Raw genomic sequence first — 25,128 nt, forward strand, 5'->3', positions numbered from 1 at the left:
GATGTAGTAGGGAGTTGTAGTTTTCAACAGGCCAATATTCTACATAGTTTAGCGCATAAAACGTGGTCATTAACTACAATGACCATAATCCATTGCGTGCCTAATTGTCCAGTCTGTGACAGTCTGTCACGCCCTGGCTCTGGGGACTCCTAAATGTTGAGCCAGGGTGTGGAGTTTCTATGTTATATTTTCTATGTTAGTTTCTAGATCGTGTGGATCTATGTTGGCCAGGGTGGTTCCCAATCAGAGGCAGCTGTATCTCGTTGTCTCTGATTGGGGACCATACTTAGGCAGCCTGTTTGGCACTAGTCGGTGTGGGATCTTGTTCCGTTAAGGTTTGTTTTGGTAACCTAGGACTTCACGTATCGTTTGTTTGTTGTTTTGGTTCGTGTGTTAAGTACGAATAAATATGTACGCTTATCACGCTGCGCCTTGGTCCGTCTCTTCCGTATACGATCGTGACACAGTCACTACCATCATGGGACTTTTATTAATATTTTTTATTCTTGTTGTTACAGCATTCAACCCACATAGTGCATTTGCTAATCACAACCGAAATCGAAAACTGTGATTATTTTGTAATAATCTAACTGAAACCAAACCGACCTCAAAAAGCACTAATCAAATCGCTCAATTCTAGTATCTGTGTGTGTGCATGTGTGTGCATGTGTGCTGGGTTGTACAATGTGTACTTCAAATGAGTAACGAACCCCTTACAAATATTAGGACATATTTCTTCTCATTAAAGACAAAGTGTCACTGTCTAACTTCCAAGTCAATATACCTGAGTAAATATTAGGCTTTGTGTGGTCTGGAAAGCTTCCAGATTTCTCCATGGCCAAGTTCATTAGAATCTCCTGTGCTCTTTAATGAAGTCTGTATAATCTCTCGACTCCAAGCTTTGCTTTATATTGTACAAGGCCAAGGAGGCCTCAGCTGGAATAATGATCCACTATCGTACTTTTTGTTAGAAACTTTCATGAGAGCAACTACATGAATTTGTTTCCACAACCAAACAAATACCATTTCTTACAGAGGACGCAAAGTTAAAATACTTGGGTGATGGGTTCATTTAGAGTGATATGAGTCTTTAGGTGCTGCTGTGAGCGTTGATGTGAGACGGGGCGGCAGGTAGCTTAGTGGTTAAGAGCGTTGTGCCAGTAACCGAAAGGTCGCTGGTTCTAAATCCCCGAGCCGTCTAGGTGAAAAATCTGTCGATGTGCCCTTGAGCAAGGCACTTAACCCTAATTGCTCATGTAAGTCGTTCTGGAGAAGAGCGTCTGCTAAATGACTAAAATGTAAGAAGTCTTCAGATTAGTCTGTTAGAGAACACTCGTAACTTTTGCTCAGATTGACTTGAACTGAGCCGTTCAATTTATGTTGAAAAATAGGACCAATGTTTGTCAAGTGTCATGATGTGCTGTAGGTATGAAAGGTTTATTATAGCACACTTACCTTCAGGACTTTATTGGTAAACTTTACTGGAAAATTGCAGTAAACCAAAGAGAGAGAGACACACAAGGAACACAATACTTTTCTCTATGACTCTCTCCTCCGATATCTGTGTGATGCAAACCGGATTGCATCCATAGTAGTCTAAATAAGGTCTAAATATAAGGTCAGGTCAAGATGGACTGTTTGCCTATTCAGACATGTGTGACTAATACTTAGCCTGTAATTCAATTATTTCATGATAAATAACACATTTAATCTGATATACGTATCTTACATCACTTGGCTGGGTAGACTGCGGCATATTGCAATAACACATCTGTCACCTAGAAAGTGGTAATTTCACTGCCAAAATAAATGACTCCGTGAAAATTACACCACTACAAAACATATTTACATAGCAAGAGATATTAGGACATTTGATACAATATTGCTCAACGGAGCTCTTATTATTTTTTAGAGAGAAGAAAACAACTGTCAAATTAGTGAGATATTACTTTACCAGCCTACATTAGTGTTCAGATTATGGATACCAGAGACAATAACATTCAGCGATATAACGTTTTTTCTTTACTGAAACATAGTTCTCGGTACTTTTCCTGTGCTAATGCAGTATGAAGGCATATTGCCTGCATGTTGCAACAGCAGTGTTTGAAGATGAACTGAAGATCAGCTGACGGCCATTCAGCTTAGTTAGAATGAACATGCATACTCCTACACAAAAATGTTCCTATCAAGGAAATCCTACATTACTCAATCTATCTCACATATTCATCAACAACATGATGTTGGACTTTTTCTTCAAAACTACTTCAGCAGAGTTTTAATTTGTAGTCAAAAGTTAAGAGATGATTATCACCAGTATGAATATCTCATTGTCTTCGGTCATTGAGAATAACCACAATTGAACAGTTCTAGACACATTATGACCGTCATAAACTAATAGGTTTAAACATGCATCACATGTGAATCAACTATTTGAATGTTCTTACTTATCGAAGAAGTATATATATATATATATGTTAGAATTAAGATGCGCTAGTCAGACAACGTGACAAACCAAAATGATATTAGATGGTCATACCTCCTCTTCATGACTGGTGAATTCATTCGATTCGTTCTCCTTCTCAATTGTATTGTTATTCATTCTGAGACAGTTATCACTTTATCTTGGACCGCGTTTAGTTTTGTTCTGTCCTTCTCCGGAGAAAACTGAGATCAAGCCGTGTCCGACCGCTGTCCTGTGTAAGCTACCTCGAGCTTTTCCCTACTTTCCCGGCATTAATCAAATAAGTCAATGTTAAAAGTCAACTGACAGATAAACTGATAAATCTTGAAATGGTTCTGGATATAGTTCTAGATAACCCGTTAACACGACGATATATTCCTCATTAGAATTCAGTATTCCTATGGAAATCTTTCCAGAACCACTGCGCGCCGGGAGGAGTGAGATGAAATAACTATTCATTTAACTGCACAACGGCAAGGCAGACCTTGACGAGGAAAGTTCTCCCATCTCCTTCAAAGAGGGAGGGGGGGCTGGGATGGGGCGTGGGATAGGGAGTGTGATGCGCCGTTTCTCCGAGCTTATGAATGTTTTATAAGGTGTCATACTGGGAATACAACAAAGAAACACTTATTTGAGCCTCCTGCGCAATACACACGATTATCGAACGTTTTAGATTCTCACGCGCGTTTAAGGTGGCCAAACATGTTTTCCAATCGAGGGGACATCTAAGCTATTCACGTGATTTTAACAAAAACACAACAATAACACGTTCACAACGATATTTCATTGTATTGTATTGCACAGAAGCCTATATGTAAAGATAGCCTAGCTGACATTTGCTTTGGCCTGTTACATGCTATTGTATATAATTTGACGCTTTTATTCAGTGTGCAGTCAGTGTGTTGCGAGTTGAAGTTGTGAACTGCTTCAAGCTCATATAACATGTATCGCAATAGGATTAAGCATTAACCCACTCGAATTGCACATCATCATAGACTTCTGTCAATTATACATGTAGGAACTCGAGATTCACACAATTGTTTAACTAACTGTGTTTTGCAAACTCGGAGAAAATGCACACACATGAGAACAAACTCTCATACACACTCATGCACACACACACACACACACACACACACACACACACACACACACACACACACACAAGCACTAGGGGTTTGAACAATAGTCCAAAGACAGTAAGACACCAAAACAAACAGAAATAGGTATAATAATAATTCAAGCTGGAAGCAGCAATGCCGGGGTTCAAGCTGTGGGCCCACTGTGCCACCATCAGGACAAATTGGACACATCGCCACAGGATGAGCTACTTTTCATTCCTTACTACGCTTGCCAAATATCACAAATCAAGACTCTAGTTCATACGATAATAAGCCAATGAGCTTGCATGAATGGATTTTCCCTGTCCAACAGCGCCACCTTGAGGCCAAACTGAAACACACTCTACAGGTTAGCTAGACTCACATCGCTGAGCATGTGTGCCAAATTCCATGACTGAGTCAAACAGATCAAGAGATATGTGCCTGCCATAGCGCCACCATGTGGTGGATCTCATTGTTCTTGCATACGTTGAGTCTTGACAGTGTTTGCAACATGTCGTTACACTACGAATATCATTGACTGATTTATATGCGTTTATGTGCCAGACCACGCCCATACTAATGTTTATTGGTCAGTGTTTTTTGGCCATCTGTTACCAAAAGATACATATCTGAATTCCCAGTCAGGTGAAATCCATAGATTACGGCCTAATTAATTTATTTAAATTGACTGATTTCCTCATATGAACTGTAACTCAGTAAAATGATATTGCTGCATGGTATTACTCCAACCTCGTGAAAGTGTTTTTTTTTTTTTTTACATTTTACTCATTTAGCAGAAGCTCTTATCCAGAGCGACTTACAGTTAGTGAGTGCATACATTATTTTTCATACTGGCCCCCCGTGGGAAGCGAACCCACAACTCTGGCGTTGCAAACGCCATGCTCTACCAACTGAGCTACATCCCTGCCGGCCATTCCCTCCCCTTCCCTGGACGACGCTGGGCCAATTGTGCGCCGCCCCATGGGTCTCCCGGTCGCGGCCGGCTACGACAGAGGCTGGATTCGAACCAGGATCTCTAGTGGCACAGCTAGCACTGCGATGCAGTGCCTTAGACCACTGCACCACTCGTTTTCATTTTTGTCAAAAAAAACAACTTTATATCGAAGGAGTGCCTTTGATTTGACGGCCTTCACATGCGCAGTTCGGCGAGAGACGACCGTTAGACCCGATGACGTGTTTCTACGTATGAGCTTAGCTAGCCAACGTCGCCATGACATCACCTACAAGGGTGATCGGGGATTTCTATTGGAGAAGCGGTTTCTGTCTATCTTCATACTGTACTGTCTTTGGTTTCATAAATAGCATGAAATGAACCCCCCCATGGCCTTTCAGAACTTTGACCTTGCTTTCCGATGGCTTGCGTCCATCACTTAAAGCCCCTGAGTACATGTGTGCTTTCAGGCAAAATAGTTCTCTCAAGACATCATCCATGTCTCTGTTTGTCCAGAGTGATGATGACCATCACCGGCTGGGTATTCACCCAAGGTGTGGTGTGAAGGAATAACTGGTGTCATTCAGTCAAGATGTCACCTTGTCTGTGCTTCCTGCCTCTACTGGAAGCCTGTCACCTTGTCTGTGCTTCCTGCCTCTACTGGAAGCCTGTCACCTTGTCTGTGCTTCCTGCCTCTACTGGAAGCCTGTCACCTTGTCTGTGCTTCCTGCCTCTACTGGAAGCCTGTCACCTTGTCTGTGCTTCCTGCCTCTACTGGAAGCCTGTCACCTTGTCTGTGCTTCCTGCCTCTACTGGAAGCCTGTCACCTTGTCTGTGCTTCCTGCCTCTACTGGAAGCCTGTCACCTTGTCTGTGCTTCCTGCCTCTACTGGAAGCCTGTCACCTTGTCTGTGCTTCCTGCCTCTGCTGGAAGCCTGTCACCTTGTCTGTGCTTCCTGCCTCTACTGGAAGCCTGTCACCTTGTCTGTGCTTCCTGTCTCTACTGGAAGCCTGTCACCTTGTCTGTGCTTCCTGTCTCTACTGGAAGCCTGTCACCTTGTCTGTGCTTCCTGCCTCTACTGGAAGCCTGTCACCTTGTCTGTGCTTCCTGCCTCTGCTGGAAGCCTGTCACCTTGTCTGTGCTTCCTGCCTCTACTGGAAGCCTGTCACCTTGTCTGTGCTTCCTGCCTCTGCTGGAAGCCTGTCACCTTGTCTGTGGTTCCTGATGTGTGCCTGTGTTCTTATTAGTCAGCCCCCTGAAGCCCTGAGAGGCACTGATATTGAAGCATCAATTTACAATGACCTAAGACTGATAGAAGATTTAGAAGATTTGGTAACACCGTTTAGCGGTGTTAACGCGTTGAAGTTTAAAGAGCCATAGGGCTAGGCATTCTAGAACTCAAAATGTTACAATTTCTACATATTTATGTTCTAATTAACTTATAGTGTAGTAAAAAAAAAAAAACGGTAGTTTGCCATGCTAAATTACAGTTGAAGTCGGAAGTTTACATATACCTTAGCCAACTACATTTAAACTAAATTTTTCACAATTCCTGACATTTAATCCTAGTAAACAGTCCCTGTCTTAGGTCAGTTAGGATCACCACTTTATTTTAAGAATGTGAAATGTCAGAATAATAGTAGAGAGAATGATTTATTTCAGCTTTTATTTATTTCATCACATTCCCAGTGGGTCAGAAGTTTACATACACTCAATTAGTATTTGGTAGCATTGCCTTTAAATTGTTTAACTTGGGTCAAACGTTTCGGGTAGCCTTCCACAAGCTTCCCACAATAAGTTGGGTGAATTTTGGCCCATTTCTCCTGACAGAGCTGGTGTAATTGACTCAGGTTTGTAGGCCTTCTTGCTCGCATACGCTTTTTCAGTTCTGCCCACAAATGTTCTATAGGATTGAGGTAAGGGCTTTGTGATGGCCACTCCAATACCTTGACTTTGTTGTCCTTAAGCCATTTTGCCACAACTTTGGAAGTATGCTTGGGGTCATTGTCCATTTGGAAGACCCATTTGCGACCAAGCTTTAACTTCCTGACTGATGTCTTGAGATGTTGCTTCAATGTATTTTCCTTCCTCATGATGCCATCTATTTTGTGAAGTGCACCAGTCCCTCCTGCAGCAAAGCACCCCCACAGCATGATGCTGCCACCTCCGTGCTTCACGGTTGGGATGGTGTTCTTCGGCTTGCAAGCATCCCCCTTTTTCCTCCAAACATAACGATGGTCATTATGGGCAAACAGTTCTATTTTTGTTTCATCAGGCCAGAGGATATTTCTCCAAAAAGTACAATCTTTGTCCCCATGTGCAGTTGCAAACCGTAGTCTGGCTTTTTTATGGCGGTTTTGGAGCAGTGGCTTCTTCCTTGCTGAGCGGCCTTTCAGGTTATGTCGATATAGGACTCGTTTTACTGTGGATATAGATACTTTTGTACCTGTTTCCTCCAGCATCTTCACATGGTCCTTTGCTGTTCTTCTGGGATTGATTTGCACTTTTCGCACCAAAGTACGTTCATCTCTAGGAGACAGAACGCGTCTCCTTCCTGAGTGGTATGACGCATGGTCCCATGGTGTTTACTTGCGTACTATTGTTTGTACAGATGAACATGGTACCTTCAGGCATTTGGAAATTGCTCCCAAGGATGAACCAGACTCGTGGAGGTCTACAAAAAAATGTCTGAGGTCTTGGCTGATTTCTTTTGATTTTCCCATGATGTCAAGCAAAGAGGTACTGAGTTTGAAGGTAGGCCTTGAAATACATCCACAGGTACACCTCCAATTGACTCAAATGTTGTAAATTAGCCTATCGGAAGCGTCTAAAGCCATGACATCATTTTCTGGAATTTTCCAAGCTGTTTAAAAGCAACGTCAACTCAGTGTATGTAAACTTCTGACCCACTGGAATTGTGATACAGTGAATTATAAGTGAAATAATCTGTCTGTAAACAATTGTTGGAAAAATGACTTGTGTCATGCACAAAGTAGATGTCCTAACCGACTTGCCAAAACTATAGTTTGTTAACAAGAAATGTGTGGAGTGGTTGAAAAACGAGTTTTAACTTCCGACTTCAACTGTAGGTGTTCAATGTCTAACAGTCTTTGACGGTTGAGACTTTTGACAATGGTTTAACCATAAATGTGACTCGTTTCAGGAAACTAGGCGTATGTAGTGCGTCACTACTTCACAGGAGAGGCATTTGAACGTAAACATAAAAAAAATAAAATCTAATGCTTTCTGGAACGTGAACATTCATGTGCCTTAATAACAAACGTGTTTGCCATCTGTAAATACGAATAAAATTGTTAAATTACGAGCCTAGTTGGTTTATCCAAGGAAAAAGACAGGAACCTTCCCGCTAGCCATGATTGGCTGAGATAATAGATGGGCTGGACAAGCTCAGATTGGTCTGCCATGTAGAACGCTTCTGTCTATAACATGAGCTGCTTAGTATGTAGCAATGTACTAAAGCATATTTTTTGAAAGATATCACCAAGAACTACAAAAGTGTTGCTAAGGCTCTTCACTTTCTGGAGGACCGAATTTTGAAATCAGTGGAATGCCCGGTGGAAGCAGGGTATGATAGCTAAGGAGATGGAGAGAATTTGATTGCAAATGCGAAGGGAGTCAAAAAGGGAACCCAGAAGGCTGTTGTGTAAAACACCTGTTACATCTTCAAACTAAGGGCAATAATGGCATCCGTGACAGAGAGGGAGAAGCATTCATCCATGTATACGGCTAAGAGAGTCTAGCTAGCTAAATTTTCAGATATTATACATTTCTAATTTTGTCAGAAAGTTGTTTCCATTGCAAGTTAAAGCGTACTGTTAGCTAGCTAGCTAACGTTAGCTGGCTGGCTGGCTGGCTGGCTCGCTAGCTAACGTTACGTGTATGATCTGTGTAGTTATATTATTCGTATCTCAGAGCCATTTACATTGCTAGTTATAGTCTAATGTTAGCTAGCTAACATTGAACCTATCTAGTTGGTTAGCTTTAGCTACCTGTAGATTAATGTAGGGTAGTAACATTATGGGTTGGGATTATGGTTCATTCTTTAGCTAACTAGCTAGCTACATGTCTAAACAAAAGACTCCACTATGCAAGTAACCATTACACTGTAACGTTTACACCTTCTGTATCCTGTGCATGTGACAAATAAACTTTGATTAGATTTTATATACTGTGTGTTTACCAGAGGCTGTAATGTGAGGAACAGCATGACCTGCAGCAATGTCGACTCCAACACCATCATTAAGTTTGCCGACGACACAACAGTGGTAGGCCTGATCACCGACAACGATGAGACAGCCTATAGGGAGGAGGTCAGAGATCTGGCCGTGTGGTGCCAGGACAACAACCTCTCCCTCAACGTGACCAAGACAAAGGAGATGATTGTGGACTACAGGAAAAAAAAGAGGACTGAGCACGCCCCCATTCTCATCGACGGGGCTGTAGTGGAACAGGTTGAGAGCTTCAAGTTCCTTGGTGTCCACATCACCAACGAACTATCATGGTCCAAACACACCAAGACAGTCGTGAAGAGGGCACGACAAAGCCTATTCCCCCTCAGGAGACTAAAAAGATTTGGCATGGGTCCTCAGATCCTCAAAAAATTCTACAGCTGCACCATCGAGAGCATCCTGACTGGTTGCATCACCGCCTGGTATGGCAACTGCTTGGCCTCTGACCGCAAGGCACTACAGAGGGTAGTGCGTACGGCCCAGTACATCACTGGGGCAAAGCTCCCTGCCATCCAAGACCTCTATACCAGGCGGTGTCAGAGGAAGGCCCTCAAAATTGTCAAAGACTCCAGCCACCCTAGTCATAGACTGTTCTCTCTGCTACCGCACGGCAAGCGGTACCGGAGTGCCAAGTCTAGGTCCAAAAGACTTCTCAACAGCTTCTACCCCCAAGCCATAAGACTCCTGAACAGCTAATCATGGCTACCCGGACTATTTGCACTGCCCCCCCACCCCATCCTTTTTACGCTGCTGCTACTCTGTTAAGTATTTATGCATAGTCACTTTAACTCTACCCACATGTACATATTACCTCAACTACCTCAACTAGCCGGTGCCCCCGCACATTGACTATGCAACGGTACCCCCCTGTATATATAGCCTCCCTACTGTCACTTTATTTTACTGTATATATAGCCTCCCTACTGTTGGTTAAGGGCTGTAAGTAAGCATTTCACTGTAATGTCTGCACCTGTTGTATTCGGCGCATGTGACCAATAAAATTTGATTTGATTTTGATTTGATTTGATTTGTCAAATTAGGATATAACGTTATGCCAGCGAGACAGTGTCCAAGTTCTAAAATTCTCCGGTAGAATGCCCTGCTTTTATTTCATCACACTCTCAACGGTAAGCTATTTTCTGTAATTAGATCGCCATTAACTTGTAAATAATGATCTTGTTGTGAGTTTATTTTCCAGTAATAATTAATACAAATTAGCTACAGTTAAGACGTTGTGAGCTATATGATATGGTCATTATTTGAACCGGCTAGCCAGCTAACTCTCCAGTAGGTTTACCAAAACATCCATTGGCCATTTTCTCAACAGTGGGGTTACAAGTTTATCAACATTCAAAGCAGAATTACTTTCCCATTGTCCCTCAACTGTAGTGTATGATATACCATTTTATAGTGCCGAGTCTCTACTTTTATCCAATGTAAAAAACACCATTTCAAATGTTGCTACATAAGACCGAATCGAGCCGGCCGGTCACAAATGTTTATGGTGTGTAACAACAGCTTCACATACAGTATGGTGCTGTACCTTTTGAGTGAAAACAGAGATGATGAGTTATATACACTGAGTGTACAAAACATTAAGAACACCTTCCTAATATTGAGTTGCAGCCCTTTTGCCCTCAGTTCATCGGGTCATGGACTCTACAAGGTGTCGAAAGCGTTCCACAGGGATGCTGGCCCATGTTGACTCCAATGCTTCCCACAGTTGTGTGAAGTTGGTTAGATGTCCTTTGAGTGGTGGACCATTTTTGATACACCTGGGAAAACTGTTGAGAGTGAAAAATCCAGCAGCGTTGCAGTTCTTGACACAAACCGGTGTGCCTTGCACCTACTACCATACCCCGTTCAAAAGCACTTGAATCTTTTGTCTTGCCCATTCACCCTCTGAATGGCACACATACACAATCCATGTCTCAGTTGTCTCAAGCCTTAAAAATCCTTCTTTAACGTGTCTCCTCCCCTTCATCTACACTGATTGAAGTGGATTAAACAAGTGACATCAATAAGGGATCATAGCTTTCACCTGAATTCACCTGGTCAGTCTATCTCGGGTTTTGTACACTGTGTAGACTGTTTAAGATATTCTTTGTCTTTGCAAAGTCTTTGTCAGTTTTATCTTTGTGTAACATATTCATACCGTCTTATTGTAGTACAACTGTAGATGAACCAGAAAGAAACATCCAGCAAAAGAGATGCATGTTTTTGATGTGTTTTATTCAGGGTGGGGAGGAGGAGGACGAAGAGGAGGAAGAGGAGGAGGAGGAGGAGGAGGAGGAGAAGAGGAGGGGAAGAGGGAGGAGGGTCTTCAAGCAGATAAAAATGTAAATGTTCTTCTGCTTTCCGATGTGTACCCAGACCCTTATCAAAGCTTGCTCCCAGGCTCTGGGGGGTTGGGAAGGGGGAGGAGAAGAGAAGAGAAGAGTGGTGGAAGGAGAAGGGGTGAGAGGGGAGGGGAGGGGAGGGGGTGAGAGGAGAGGGGAGGCGGGAGGGAGGGAGATGTCCCAGCTGTTTTTGACAGGTCTCAGAGCTGTGTGGTTTGCTCTGACAGCAGAGATGTCCTCTGAAGAGCTGGTCCGGGAGACCAGGGGGACACGTCAGCAAGATTTAACACCACACCGCCTCAAAATCAATGATTTCTTAGTTTCTTGAGCAAGAGAGAGAGAGAGAGAGAGCGAGAGAGAGAGAGAGAGAGAGAGAGAGAGAGAGAGAGAGAGCGTGCGAGAGATAGAGAGAGAGAGAGAGAGAGAGAGAGAGAGAGAGCGTGCGAGAGAGAGAGCAATCTATATTTAACAATGTTTTGTTTCACACTTCGTCCTGTAAGCATTACATGGCAACGCAATAATTTTGATAGCGCACGGGCCAGAAGGTCGTGGGTTCGCAGACCACCGTGGACAAGAGTAGGGGTGGAAAGATATCCTTTATAGTAAAAGCATTGCATTAATCTATCATCGTATTTGTAGGTCAGAGAAAATTTTTGCCTTTTATAAACAATTCATGCAATTCTACGTCATTTGGCAGAATCTTTTTTAATACCACACAAATTACAAGCTAAGAATGAACAGAGAATGCCAAATCAGGGTGTCTTGTTTGCAACGAAACTGTCCCTGTTTGTAAATAATTTTATCTGAGACGTCATTCAGAATCTGAGCGTGGTACTTTCAAAAGTCATGTCTACCTTTCCATCCCAGACAGAGGAGGCCGAAAAATCTAAACTTTAACTGCTCTTTCCTATTCTTCCGTGGCTTAACCCAACAAGAGAAGGTCACAAGAGTTTCCCTAAAAGCTGTCTGGGTTTAAACATATTCTATTGTACAGAAAGTTAATAGCGTAATCAGTTGACAGTGACAGTATTACATTACTTCCCAAGCAAAGTCTATTTATTGTCTCCTCGGCTATAAAATATTGTATCTCAGCCTCTGATAGTCCCATATGGATCGGCGTCACGACTTTCCCGGGTATTTTACAGCTTGTTTCTAGCATTAAGCATCGCGGACCAAAGCGCTGTTATAGGTTTAAAGGAGTTCATTTAAAGAGTGCATGGTGGGTGGAGGAATTGTCCGACAAATCTATGGATATAGCAGCCTATAGCCTAATTCTGTCTGTCAAACAGGTAGGCCTAACTCTTATTTCTTAAATAGGAAGAAATAGGCTCAGACACAAAGCCCTCTTGTTGTTAGTAAAGTCTGATTAAAATGAAGACGGTTGAAATGAATTATGCCTACTTTCAACACCATGAGTTCTCCATTTCCAATTGATTGTGCGGCGGCTGAGGATTCAAGTTTCTGCACGAAAATGTAAGTGACTCTACTCTGATAAATACATAATGGGCAGGAAACATAGCTTGCTACTACTGTAATTGATTTAATTAAAAACGATCAAAGTTGTCCTCCATTGCATCTTTGAGCTCTCATGGCTATATTCTAGCCCGCGCGCAAGATCGTGCATTTTTTGGACTAGGCATAATCAAATATTATTTTCGGAAGAAGCCTTTGACTCTCCTCCTGAACTGTCACCGGAGGCCTACACTGCATAGCCATTGGTTAGGCAGCACAGGAAAACGTTTTGATCAGCAAGGGCAGAGCAGGCCGGGGGCTCAGGGTTGGAATATCCATTGCAGTGTGTAATGCAGCCTACTTTTATTTACACCATCCCAGCAGCTATCTTAGAAATATAAATTTGCTCTGTGCTTCTCCAATCCTGCACGTCGTAGCCTATAGCCTATAGGATATGGATCATTTGATTGTGACCACACAAATAGCCTATAGGCGCACTTGATATTGTGGAGAATGAGGGTCGGCATCAGATGAGGGTCGGCATCGGGCACACATCCATATATAGCCTAATAAGCAATTAATTCTAAAACACTGAGAAATATTGACATTTCCTCAATTACAAATTACATGACCCTCGCCTGGACTAGATAAAAAAAAAAAAAAAAAAACCTTGACTGAAATTGAAAAAGCATGACCCTCCCCCATTTTCCTCCAGGTAACCATTCTGTACATTTCAATCCATCCCTAAGCATGTGGCCTCAGTCAGGCTCCCCCTCTCCCAAAACAACACACTGTTGCAGTAGTCACCTCTACAAAACCAAGAAAACATCCCATCAAAGCCAATGGCCATGGTTCGTTTGGCAGTGTACAGTGATGTAGAGTAAGTGGGTCTCAATGGGCTGAGAGTCAAACCATTCCATTCCTTTGACTAGCGTTTCTCCACATTCCTGGTTCCTATATGGTTGGCAGGCTTGGCTGCCCCTTGATCTACCTCTGACATCACTAATGAGCAATATGCGGAAAGATTGACCCCATTCTAATTGGCTGTAGGAGGCTGGAGGACGGGGTCACTTCTCGAGGGATTGGTTCTTCTTCCAAAGGTATCCATCCCTTCATGTTCTTTAAAGTCACAGGGGGGGGAACAACACTAGGTCTGTTTTCCAAGGCTTTACCAAGGTGTGGCCCCTGTTTTGTCAAGTGCATTGTGGCAATAAAGTTTGTCAACGGATGCATTTGGATTCAACTTTTTTTTTTTAACAGTGAGTTGGCGGACTCACATTATTCTTAAACTCTCTGGTTTGCGTCTTTCTCCTTTCAACCAACATCTGTTTTATATCTGACAGGGTAGCAGGCCAGCGACCGAGTTCTGCTGATTAAGTAGGTTGCGTCCCTGTGTAGGGGAGATAGAACTTTAGTTCACCCTCAAGGACAACATAGAGGTCCTCCACCTCACTGCTATAAGAATTAAACGTTGCACAGAACAGAAAACAATAACATGACTGGGTCTCCAACCCCACACCTGACATGTATCAGAAGAATACCTGCAATTGTTTAGCAGAGTAAATCTATGTTCAAATAGAGGGGGAAGGGCTGTGCTTTTGGGTGGGTATAAGCTGCCATGGGTCAATGAGTAGATAAGATGTCCTCTGTTCTCTTCTTAACATGTTAAGTGTGTCCTTCAGGCTTGGCTTCCATTCTGTTGACACGTGTAATGGAGTATAAGGTTCTCTTATGGAATGCTTTTGAGAAGTCCTAAAATGTATTGAGAGAGAATTCAATTCAAAAGGGAGGACCAAGGGTTTAACTCGTAAAGTTATACTTTCTCCTTTGTTTGCTGGTGAAGAAAGTGCATTGGGTTAAGAGTAAACCTAAAACCCTCATCATAACCCCATGTCTCTCCAAAAATAGCAATTTAGCAGAGACGCTTATCCAACAGTCAGTGCATTCAACTAAGGTACGTAAGACAACCACATATCACAGTCATTGAAAGCGAAAAAATAAAAATAAGCTGTACACATTTTGGGGACTTTACTAAGCCTGACTTTACTAAACCTGACTTTACTAAACCTGACTTTACTAAGCCTGACTTTACTAAGCCTGACTTTACTAAGCCTGACTTTACTAAGCCTGGTGAATCCAAAATAGTGAAGGTAACTTTCATTCTGGATTCACCAGGCTAGACTTTAGGAATGTAAATGACCAAAGACTTAGACTTTACGTAAAACAAAATGTTGTTGAGGTCTGCTTAGTCTGACAACCAGCTGTCTGTGACTGAATATAACTGCTTGTCTGATTATACTGTTGCGCCATCTATATTTTTGCCAACTTTATCTCAGACTTGATAAACTGGGATCTCCGATAACGCTTGATTTAAAATTACAAAGACAAAAGTACGCAAGAAACGATAAGGTATTTTGATTAAGGATACTTATTGGAGCTACAGTACATAAACACAGGTGAAATTGCTGTTGCTGTTTACTTTCCATTCTCTGAAATTCGTGTTTTCTTTCTCCTCAAGGCTAAAGCTGTTGTCACTATAATTCAAATTGACATTTATGGAGACAACTGGTGTTATGATTCGTGTTATGGAAAGTTTCCCCGATTTGAGAAATCTATTTTTCTTTCAATATCAACAGATTATATCAACAGTTGCATTACCACTGTTGTGGATATTGTGTTTGTCAAACACAACTTCAACAATTTGATATGCATGTCGAATGTCTCGAAGGCAAAAACCAATGCTGAAATATTAATGCTGAATAAAATAGGATTGCAGCAAAACCATAGTCCCAATAGAGAAAAGACCAGATACGTGTATATGGGAACCCTTGTTTATCTAAAGGCAAGGACTGAGGACATGACAACCAGTGTAGTCTTAGTTCCTGTTGGGATGAAGTTAATTATTCCTGTTGAAATGCAATGGATGCCACTGTGCCCTATAGGTCACATTTCACATTTCAAAAGGGAAGCAGACCTGGATGCAAAGGTCAGCTGTCAGAAAGCCTTTATCTCCTCGGGACTAATAGTGGCCTTTTTTTCAACATGACCGACAACAACTTGACTTGAACTGTATCTAGTTTGTGTGTCCAAACCGTGTACTGAATACGAAAATAGATGAGGTTCTATTTTGTAAATCATGTTCTTGGTTGGCTACTACGCTGGTTGGTTGGTGTACGCCGTCATCCTCGATAGATCGTGAAACATTTTGTAAAAGAGGCTGGCTTTCAAAATGGAAGGGAAATTATGTTGTTTACATGGCTTCCCTAACATATAGAACTAGAGAAAGTTCTAGAGCAAGTTCTCCTAAATCAGATTCTCAGGTACTAATATTTACGGTGGCTTAAAGGTCCAATGCAACTGTTTAAAAAAAATATCAATATCAAATCATTTCTGAGTAACAATTAAGTACCTTACTTATTTTGATTATTTTTCAGTTAAAATGGTCAAAAAGAAACAAAAATAGCTTCTTAGCTAAGAGCAATTTCTCAAGCAAGAATTTTGCTAGGACTGTCTGGGAGTGGTCTGAGTTGGGGAAGGGGAATACTGACACCTTGCTGTTATATTGGCAGAGAGGTTTGGAACTCTCTTTCTTATTGGTCTATTAACAAATATACTGCCTGGTGACGTCATCAGGCGGGCCAAAGCTCCATCCCACCAAAACAGGCTGAAATTTCAGGCACCTTTTCAAACAGCTCTAACACTAAAAGGGCATTATCATTATTTTCACAATTGCACCATATTATACCAACCTCATTGTGCGGAAATATATATATATATATATATATATATATATATATATAAACACAGGAAAATCACGTTTTTGACTGCACTGGGCCTTTAAGATAACATGCTGTGGGGCCTTTCTGCGGGGCCTTTCTGCATGTATCATATAGTTTCTTGTAGACTAAATATCAGTGTTATGATTTAATTATGGCACACAGAAAAACAAACATAATTCTGCACACAAAATGGAAACATGATATAAAACCTGAACTCTTTCATGGTTGATAAATGTCCAATCCATGCAATTACTCAAGAAAAAACAATCACTCAGACACAAAAAGAACATAATTCTGATTTAATTCCACCCGTGACAGCTGTACTATTCTCCTACAAAAGACTATGTGCTTGGGGAGTATAAATAACTAGTTCCCAAATATAGAATTGCATTTCAACTTCCTGCTGAATTCCTGCTTCGACTCCCTATCAACATATGCCCCCTGCCTCTCCAGCTTCAGAAAAACCCGTCCACAGATTAGAAAAGCCACAGATGCACACACACACGCAGTCCTTGTCACTCCACACATCCGTACAAATGAGCCGGACATCTGTCCCCCTTGTCAAATTAAAAGTAACTGATTGGCGCTGCGGAGAGGGCAAGCCCCAAAATAAACCAAAGGGAGAGGGATGGAAAGCCCCTGCTGCACTCCACCCCACCTGTGAAATAATTAGCCCCCTGGTTGATCTGGGGCTCATTCAATGAGTATTGGCAGTTTGAGACGCCAGCTGTGCCCCCTACCATGAGCTGCTGCACTGCGGTGCCCATGTAGAGTACAACAAAACATTCTCCATAGGAGAAATGTGTGTGGGCTCTCTATGGATCTCTCTGTTGATGTTATGCATTTTGGGGCGGTTTCCCGGACACAGATTAAGCTTAGTTCTGGACTTTTTTCAAATCGTTTTCATTGATTCTCCATTGACTGCTTTTCAGACCAGGACTTGGATTAATCTGTGTTTAACATAACAAAACATTTGACCTCGTTCGACTGTATCTGTTGCTTGAATCACTTTGGAGATGCAACAGATACATAGCTTTGAGTGATTTCCTCAAATGAGAGTTTGAAGTGTGTCCTAGTTTGTGAATAGTTTAATTTATTTAGAAAAACTGGCTTTTCGCCTGTGCTGTCTTCACAACAATGACAGGTTACACACACTCCATTCTCTTTTGTCTACATATCCAAAGGACCCACTGGGCAAAAACAGGTTGAATCAACGTTGTTTCCACGTCATTTCAACAATATGATTGTATTTGCTGAAAGTCGTCAACGTCAGGGAATTACGTCTTTTTTTCACCTAAGTTTGAACCTAAATCCAATGACATGGTGACATGTCTTGTTGATTTCACTTTGAATTCACGTTAGTTGACAACAACCAAATATAAATGTAAATTAGACGTTGAAATGACGTCTGTGCCTGGTAGGGAAGTAGATAAAAAAAATACATTAAAAAGCTCCCCTCACACACCCACACACACACACACACACACACACCCACACCCACACACACACCCACACACCCACCCACCCACCCACCCACACACACACACACACACACACACACACACACACACACACACACACACACACACACGGGAGAGGGTTGTCTGTGGTGCAGATGGAACACCACGCAGGGGGCTCTATGGAACAGCCTCGGAACACCACACAGGGGGCTCTATGGAACAGCCTCGGAACACCACGCAGGGGGCTCTAAGGAACAGCCTCGGAACACCACACAGGGGGCTCTATGGAACAGCCTCGGAACACCACACAGGGGGCTCTATGGAACAGCCTCGGAACACCACGCAGGGGGCTCTAACGAACAGCCTTTGGGCAGCCATTGTTCCGCCCTGCTCCGTAGTGAGAGTAGGGATAGCTGCCACACCCCTGCCCACCACAGCGTACCAGCTGTATATCTAGAGCTCCCACTGTGCTGGCCTGTAGCGCACGGCTCCTCTCTGACAACCCCTGATAGGAAGCACCATGTCACGCTGCCTTAGAAGATTAACGCCTTCGGCAAAGTGTCGGCCACTCCTAGTTTCTTTGGTCCAAACAAAGACTGTGTAATATAGTCTTGTTGAGTATTTGGGTCATTCCACGAATAGAGTGCCTTTCATGTCCCCCGGACATTATGTGTGTACATTTTGATAAAACACTCAATTTAACAGTTGAATCACATACATCTGCACTTTAACTAAAGTAAACTCAAATCCAATAGTGTGTTTTTATTCAAATAAATTACTTGTTTTCTCTGAATGTCCCACGCCATGTTTGTCCAACATCTAGGAAGATTTTAACCCACTTAACTCCCAAAATGTCACCATTGCTGTAAAGCCCTAGTTATTTTGTTGCTTTGAGAAAGGAATTTCTGAAGATTGTTATTTATTTAATGTGATTAGTGATGAATTTACATTTGTCCCTCAGGTTTAAAGTCAACCCTGTAAAGTTCAAATATTGTTGTTAAGCTTGCATTCAATTTCCCCTCCCTGTTGCACACAACAAGCTCCCTGTCACAAGGGGTGTTATGGCTGATTTAAGATTAAATCATCAACCCTGTCACTTTTATAGTAATCTTTCTTAATTTAACTTCTTGAGATAATAGTTATGAAGTTGAACATGTGCTCTTTATGACAGAATGTTAAAATTAGGTCAAATAAATAGCTATTTTTCACAAAATTACTCTACCCGAAAGCCACTCTATTCGTAGAATGACCCATGCATGAATTTGCAATGAATATTGAATATGTACAGATTAGTAGTATAATTTGAGCTTGATATCATGTTCTGGGATTTGTATTCCTACTTTTAAAGGAGGTAGTATAATTGTATTTGAATCGTGTTAAATTAGTTTATATATGGCAACACCCCCCCCCCCCCCCCCCCCCATCAGATGAAAGACAATCAGACTAACCTGTTTAGATATCAGAAAATGCTTTCTTGACTTCTTAAAAAAACAGTCCACTAAACGAATAAGATCAACCCGTGGCTAGTCTCATGACCAGTGTGTGTTTAATGTATCTGTGACTGATATGGGTGGAGGGTAAGCTACAATAGGCGATAAATCCCTCACTGGCACCTCCTTGTGGAAATCACACAAATAGCGTCAAAAAAACGTCAAGCAAATCTTCCATGGACTACTGAGCCTACCGTCCGTCTAATCTAAACGGAGCGTTATGTGGCGCAATACGCTTTCCCTACAGCTTAGAAAAAGCAATCAACACCAGCTTTATACTTTGTTTACATACAACTACATACATTCAGGGCCTATACTAGTCTGTGAACAACCACACAAGAATGAATCCATCTTCATTGTTTCTATTGAATTGCTTTATATTTCACAACAACCAAAGCTGAAAAATATCCTTTATATATTAACATAAAAACAGAATCTGCTCAATTTAAGACAGAAAAACAACATATGACATTTGAACAGACAAAAAGAAAAATAATCTACAATAAAAAAAGAGCAAGATAATAGACGAATATGAAAGAAAACCAGGAACTGTTTTACTATTGGTTTAGCTAATGACCCAATGGAGTGCTGAATATGGGCTCTCTCTTATGATTGGGAAGTGAGAAAAGCTAGAAATGTGCTCTCATGCCTCAGAGGAGAGAAACTACTTCTTATGCGGTCTAGGACAACTGGTCTAGGACCACTGGTATAGGACCACTGGTCTAGGACCACTGGTCTAGGACCACTGGTCTAGGACCACTGGTCTAGGACCACTGGTGTAGGACCACTGGTCTAGGACCACTGGTATAGGACCACTGGTGTAGGACCACTGGTCTAGGACCACTGGTATAGGACCACTGGTATAGGACCACTGGTGTAGGACAACAGGTGTAGGACAACTGGTGTAGGACAAGTTCAGTCTCTACACCTTTCATTGTTAAGGTCTGGTGAGCGTCAGGGAATGCTGATCTTCGGTTAGTCAGAGGTTAGTTTCTGACAGGGGTGGAGGTTCCTTTGACAGTCTTCTTCATGTGATGGTAGTTGGGCAGGATCTTCATGAGGAAATCTAGCTGGAGCGTCTGAGGCTGGAAGATACATTTTTGTTAGAACAAATTACAACATTTTAAAATCAGCTGTCAGAGATTACAATATTAGAAGACAAAATAAATCCTAAGCATTTTAATCATAAAATGGATTAGCTATCCCCTGATGACAATATTAATGCAACCACTAGCATTGGACGGAGAATACAAATATTTTGTTGGTGTCCTTTACCACAGTCACTTAATACTATAGGTTTCTGTACCACGCTGGCATACCATTAAGAATAACGTGATGTATTGGGCTAGCATTCTCAGTGGTATTATAGTATGGACACTGGCACATGGGGTAAGCAGGTAGCCTAGCGGGTAAGAGCGACGGGCCAGTAACCGAAAGGCCGCTGGTTTGAATAACCGAGCCGACTAGGTGAAAAAAAAAAACGTCACTTGTCACTTAACCCTAACTGCTCCTGTAAGCCACCCTGGATAAATGACTCAAACATCATTTGTCTAGTATATTCCTTACTGAGGAGCTAGGTGGAATTAATGGCAGGGACAAACCTGAGGCCTTTCTGTCTGCACACGCCTCATGCAGTTGGACCCGTAGATGACTGTGTTCTCGGGAATGACCTCGCACGTGTTCACCTGGCAACAAGCGCCGACGATACAGCCACTGGTGAGAATGACGTTCTTCCCTAGGTCCGCTGGGACAGAGAGCGAGGGGGTGTTTCGTCATCATACAGACTGCATTCAAAATGGCTTCCAAATAACAGCAGGAGGGTGCATCATTTAATGGCTTACGTATGGGCACAAGGCGTTTTATAAGCATATTTTTGCCGTCACATACAGTATCATACCTTTTGACTCGATTACATTGTTGTCCCCAATTTTCAATGCTTGAGAGACTTAAGAAATTGGTTGAGGGTTAAACATGAGAAGTTGGTTGAGGGTTAAACAAGAGAAGCTGGTTGAAGGTTAAAGGTTAAAGGTGATGAGTGTCAGACATTTTCTTCAACTGCTCCAAAAATCATTGGGAGATAACACAAAATCAACATGTCATTACAATACTTTGTTATTTTTCCTCTTGTATAGACATTAGTTAAACTAGCCTTTAGGAGATGTCCCTCATAAAAAAAAAAAGCAATAACATCACACTAGTTTCCTTGAGCAAATGGTCCACAACAACCGGTCATTGTGATCACGCGCATTAGAAGGATACCACAACCGACTTCAAACACATTGTTGATTCCAATCGTCATGGTCTTGGGTTCAACCCCTTCAGTGTCAGGCATAATATTTTCTGGATAACTAAAAGATCAGAGGCAAAATGTAGAGGAATAAAAAGAGCGTGTTAAAACTGACTTGGACGTATGGATACACAGCTAACTGCAGTTGTGACCTACCTGTTAATGATCAGGGCCTGTTCCTCGATCAGGTTACCTTCTCCAATGATTATAGGGCCTGCCTCAGCTATAATACGTGCTTTGGGGTGGACCACTGTTCTTGGACCTGCCGGAAGGAATAGACGGTTGATACGCATCTATAATGCGACACAGCACAGGGAGCGTGCTTATTCTGATTTGGAGGAAAATGGATAAAACAGTATAGAGTGTGACTAAAGTCTTACCGATGGTCACATCTCCTCTTATTTCACTTTCTACACACACAACTGCTCCAGCAGCAATGTTGGCACTGCAAGAGTTGGCAGAAAATACATGAAATTGTGATGGTAGCTAGTCATGGCTTGCCTGACGACTCAAACTGAATTATTTCCCGCTGCTCTATCGTCTGCCATAATTTAAAGTCGTTTGTGGTGACGTCAATATGAGGGGATGTGTACAAAAAGTAATCAGCGATTGGATCATCTCTAACCAATTGGGAGTATCAAAGCCAATGAGGATTTTTTTCCAAAACGCCGCTTTACCCACGTGTTCTGCGATGGGTCCCAGAAATCCCATCGGTTTTCTGGGACCAATCAGACGTCTAGAGTGGATTTCCATTCTAGAATTCGTCAGGGGAGGTACTCAGATCCAGAATCAATGGTGAGGTTAGTTTTGCATGACCCGGTGCCCCGAGTGGGTGGAGATTTCACTTAAGGACCAATGGAATGGTCCAAAATGACCAAATCTACCCAGCTGTGGCACCAGGCCATGCAAAACAAACTCGACCATTGCGGAGAGAAACTAACGTCCGTGGGCGTGGCGTAGCAATGAGCAAGGAGTTTGGGTAGCCAGGCAAAGTCATGGCAACATTAGTCAGACTTATCTCCAAGATGGCAATGATTTAGCCTTCTTATTTGATGAGCTAACGTTACTGTAGCTAGCAAAACCGCAATGGCTAGCAGCCGGCTAACTTAGCTAGCTAGCTAACATAACCACTTGATCATCAGGGGCCTCATTTATAACCGTTGCATTAATTTAACACAACATTTCTGCTTGTGCCATTTCTGAAGATATTGAGATTTATAAACTTGGCTAAAGCGATACATACGCATGTTTCCCGTTATAAAATCAGACCTGTCGTAAAACTCTGTGCATGTAAACGAGCATTAAAACTCTGCCTGGAAAACGCCCTCCATTCAAAGGTGAGCAATATATTTAGCAATAGAGCCCCACAGTGGAGGTGTCATAAAACCTAGCAGTCAAACAGGGAAATGGTTCCAATCATTTTTCCACCATAACATTTTTCCCATAGGGGATTTTAGAAACACTTCAAACAAGGGCTGTGTATCGTGTAGGCTTACCCTGGTGTGACGTTTTGATAACCATGTAAATCTCTCTTGGACAAGGTGACTTGTATCAATATATTTGGCTCTATTTACTCTCAGATTTGAAAATGCTAATTAGCATCAAAGTAGACATCATGCAAAACTACAAATCCCTGCAAGCTCCTGCACATCATCTCTAGCCGACACCTTTGCTAACAGGTATTGTGTCAATTTAAAACGTGCACAAGACAGTTCACAGAATTGTCCATTTAAATACATTTTGCCAATTTATTCATTACTACATTTAGCTAACATTTCTTGAGATTCTTACCTTTGCCTTGGTTCGGCAGTCTGGACCAGGCCATCATGGCATTTGTAGTTCTTTATGATAGCCGCATTAGCAGCTAATTAGTATTTCATTTTTGGGGGGTAAATACGGGGCGAATATATTGATAAAAGTCACCTTGTCCTAGAGAGATTTACACGGTTATAAAAACGTCATGCCAGGGTAAGCCTACACGAAACACAGCCCTTACTTGAAGTATTTCTAAAATCCCCTATGGGAAAAATGAATGGTGGAAAAACAATTGGAACCATTTCCCTGTTTGACTGCTAGGTTTTATGGGTATTATGACTCATACTGTGGTACTCTATGGTTGTGAAAATAAAATAAATAGGAAAAATATTCCTTTGTGTAATTATAAGATTCCTGTCTATTTTAGATTCTAAAAAGAAACACTCTTATCACTAACGGCAAATGGCTGCATTCTTGTTAATATGTTTTCTGTTTTTTGTGACTTAAGCTTTTCATCAAAATATGTATTTGCCAGTTTGTAATACAATATTTCAACCACTAGCAGATGTGCATACAGCATGGTCTAAGGTTTGCGGTGAGGCGAGCACATTCTCACGTCAAGTTCAATTTTTATAAATGCCAACTTTTGTATGAAAAACTGGCGCATTCAACTTTTGGGGTATATTTTGTATGTACGAACGTTTTATAAACGAGGCCCCAGCTGACCGTCAGATGTTAGCTATTAAAAGATACGATACATTCATTATGTTTGCTAAGCAACAAACTAACAACACGTCACTTAAGGCCAGAGACGTATCTATCTCTGTTAAAGCACACAACTGAATATTACCGGAGATGTTCTATCGTCTTTGATATTACTGAGGCATGGCACTGGCTAGCTAGCTAGCTGAATAGCTAACAACATTACCGGGTGTTGCTTCTTTGCTAGCAAGCATTGCCAGCCAGAAAAATACATTGACATCTTAGTTGGTTGGCTAGCAACATTGTTCCAGAAAATGTGCATATTAATATAACCTTGTGGCTAAATTAGTACAAATATTACCTTTTCTGTAGCATCTGTTTAGTGTTGGGGTCTGCCATCCTGACAGAGAAGAAGATACTATCGACAGTTGATTATGATTCCTGGGGGGGGGGGGGGAACAGTCGTTGTTGATTGTTGCTGTCTGGATACACCAATTCTACGTCTCTACTGCACTCTGCTGTATTACTTTGGTGGTGCGATTCAGACTGACTCAGATTTCTGTTGAGTTCAGCTTTATCAGAGAAGAATACCACCATCTTTGCCTTTATTTACTGTACTCGCCGAGTTTTCAGACTTGCTGCAGTCTGCAGAGCTTCAATTATCGGTCATTAGGTAAAACATCTGTGCGTCGACACTCTAAGTAAAAATATTCCATACAAGAGAAACAATGATCTAGTCTAGGCCTACATCACCACCTAAACATTACCTTTGCATGCCTTTAATTTAAAAAAGGAAATAAGAAAAATGAAAATTATTAAAAGGTTTGTTAAAGAATGAAAGCCCAAAAAAGATTCAAATAAATAGATTATTTATCATCTTACTATTGAAAGTAAGAATAGTAGAATACACCAGGTGCAATTTCGAAATTTGGTTGTGCATCAGTAGTTTTTCTCTTGTTATGTCAGTCATCGACAGTCACTCAATTAGCCCACGTCAGCTAAACATTTTTAGATTAGTAGTTAGTCTAGCCAGCTATCTAAACTTGTAGTAATCATGTGTGAATATCGACCGGGCACGCAGGGCACATGCCCAGGGGC

General features: G+C 41.8%; 2 protein-coding genes across 2 annotated transcripts in view; both read right to left on the bottom strand.

Moving 5' to 3' along the window:
- Positions 1-2,904, bottom strand: part of LOC311132623 (RNA-binding protein with multiple splicing-like) — a gene marked incomplete at its 3' end in the record, with an annotated part of 21,722 nt that extends 18,818 nt beyond the window's left edge. Inside the window, exon 1 of the mRNA XM_084165869.1 lies at positions 2,537-2,904. Within this exon, the coding sequence (XP_084021995.1) occupies positions 2,537-2,599 (63 nt within the window). The 5' untranslated portion in view covers positions 2,600-2,904. The remainder of the gene's footprint in view (positions 1-2,536) is intronic.
- A 16,736-nt stretch (positions 2,905-19,640) lies between these two features.
- Positions 19,641-24,479, bottom strand: dctn6 (dynactin subunit 6). Its single transcript, XM_084164935.1, has 7 exons — positions 24,392-24,479; positions 21,954-22,018; positions 21,730-21,835; positions 21,546-21,634; positions 21,184-21,231; positions 20,888-21,030; positions 19,641-20,371 (listed from the first exon to the last, which is right to left on the bottom strand). The coding sequence occupies exons 1-7, from the start codon at positions 24,427-24,429 to the stop codon at positions 20,273-20,275; spliced, it is 588 nt and encodes a 195-aa protein (XP_084021061.1). The 5' UTR covers positions 24,430-24,479; the 3' UTR covers positions 19,641-20,272.
- Positions 24,480-25,128: the final 649 nt, after the last annotated feature.

Source organism: Coregonus lavaretus (assembly GCF_964263955.1).
Source record: "Coregonus lavaretus genome assembly, chromosome: 7".
Taxonomy (NCBI): domain Eukaryota; kingdom Metazoa; phylum Chordata; class Actinopteri; order Salmoniformes; family Salmonidae; genus Coregonus; species Coregonus lavaretus.

Bases quoted from the DNA above. Each gene is read 5' to 3' on its own strand.
- dctn6 (XM_084164935.1), bottom strand. From the start codon at position 24,429: ATGGCAGACCCCAACACTAAACAGATGCTACAGAAAAG. The intron at 21,031-21,183 runs GTATGATACTGT...TCTCTGTCCCAG, and splicing joins CAATGTAATCGAGTCAAAAG to CGGACCTAGGGAAGAACGTC. The intron at 20,372-20,887 runs GTTTGTCCCTGC...TGTATCTTCCAG, and splicing joins TGCAGACAGAAAGGCCTCAG to CCTCAGACGCTCCAGCTAGA.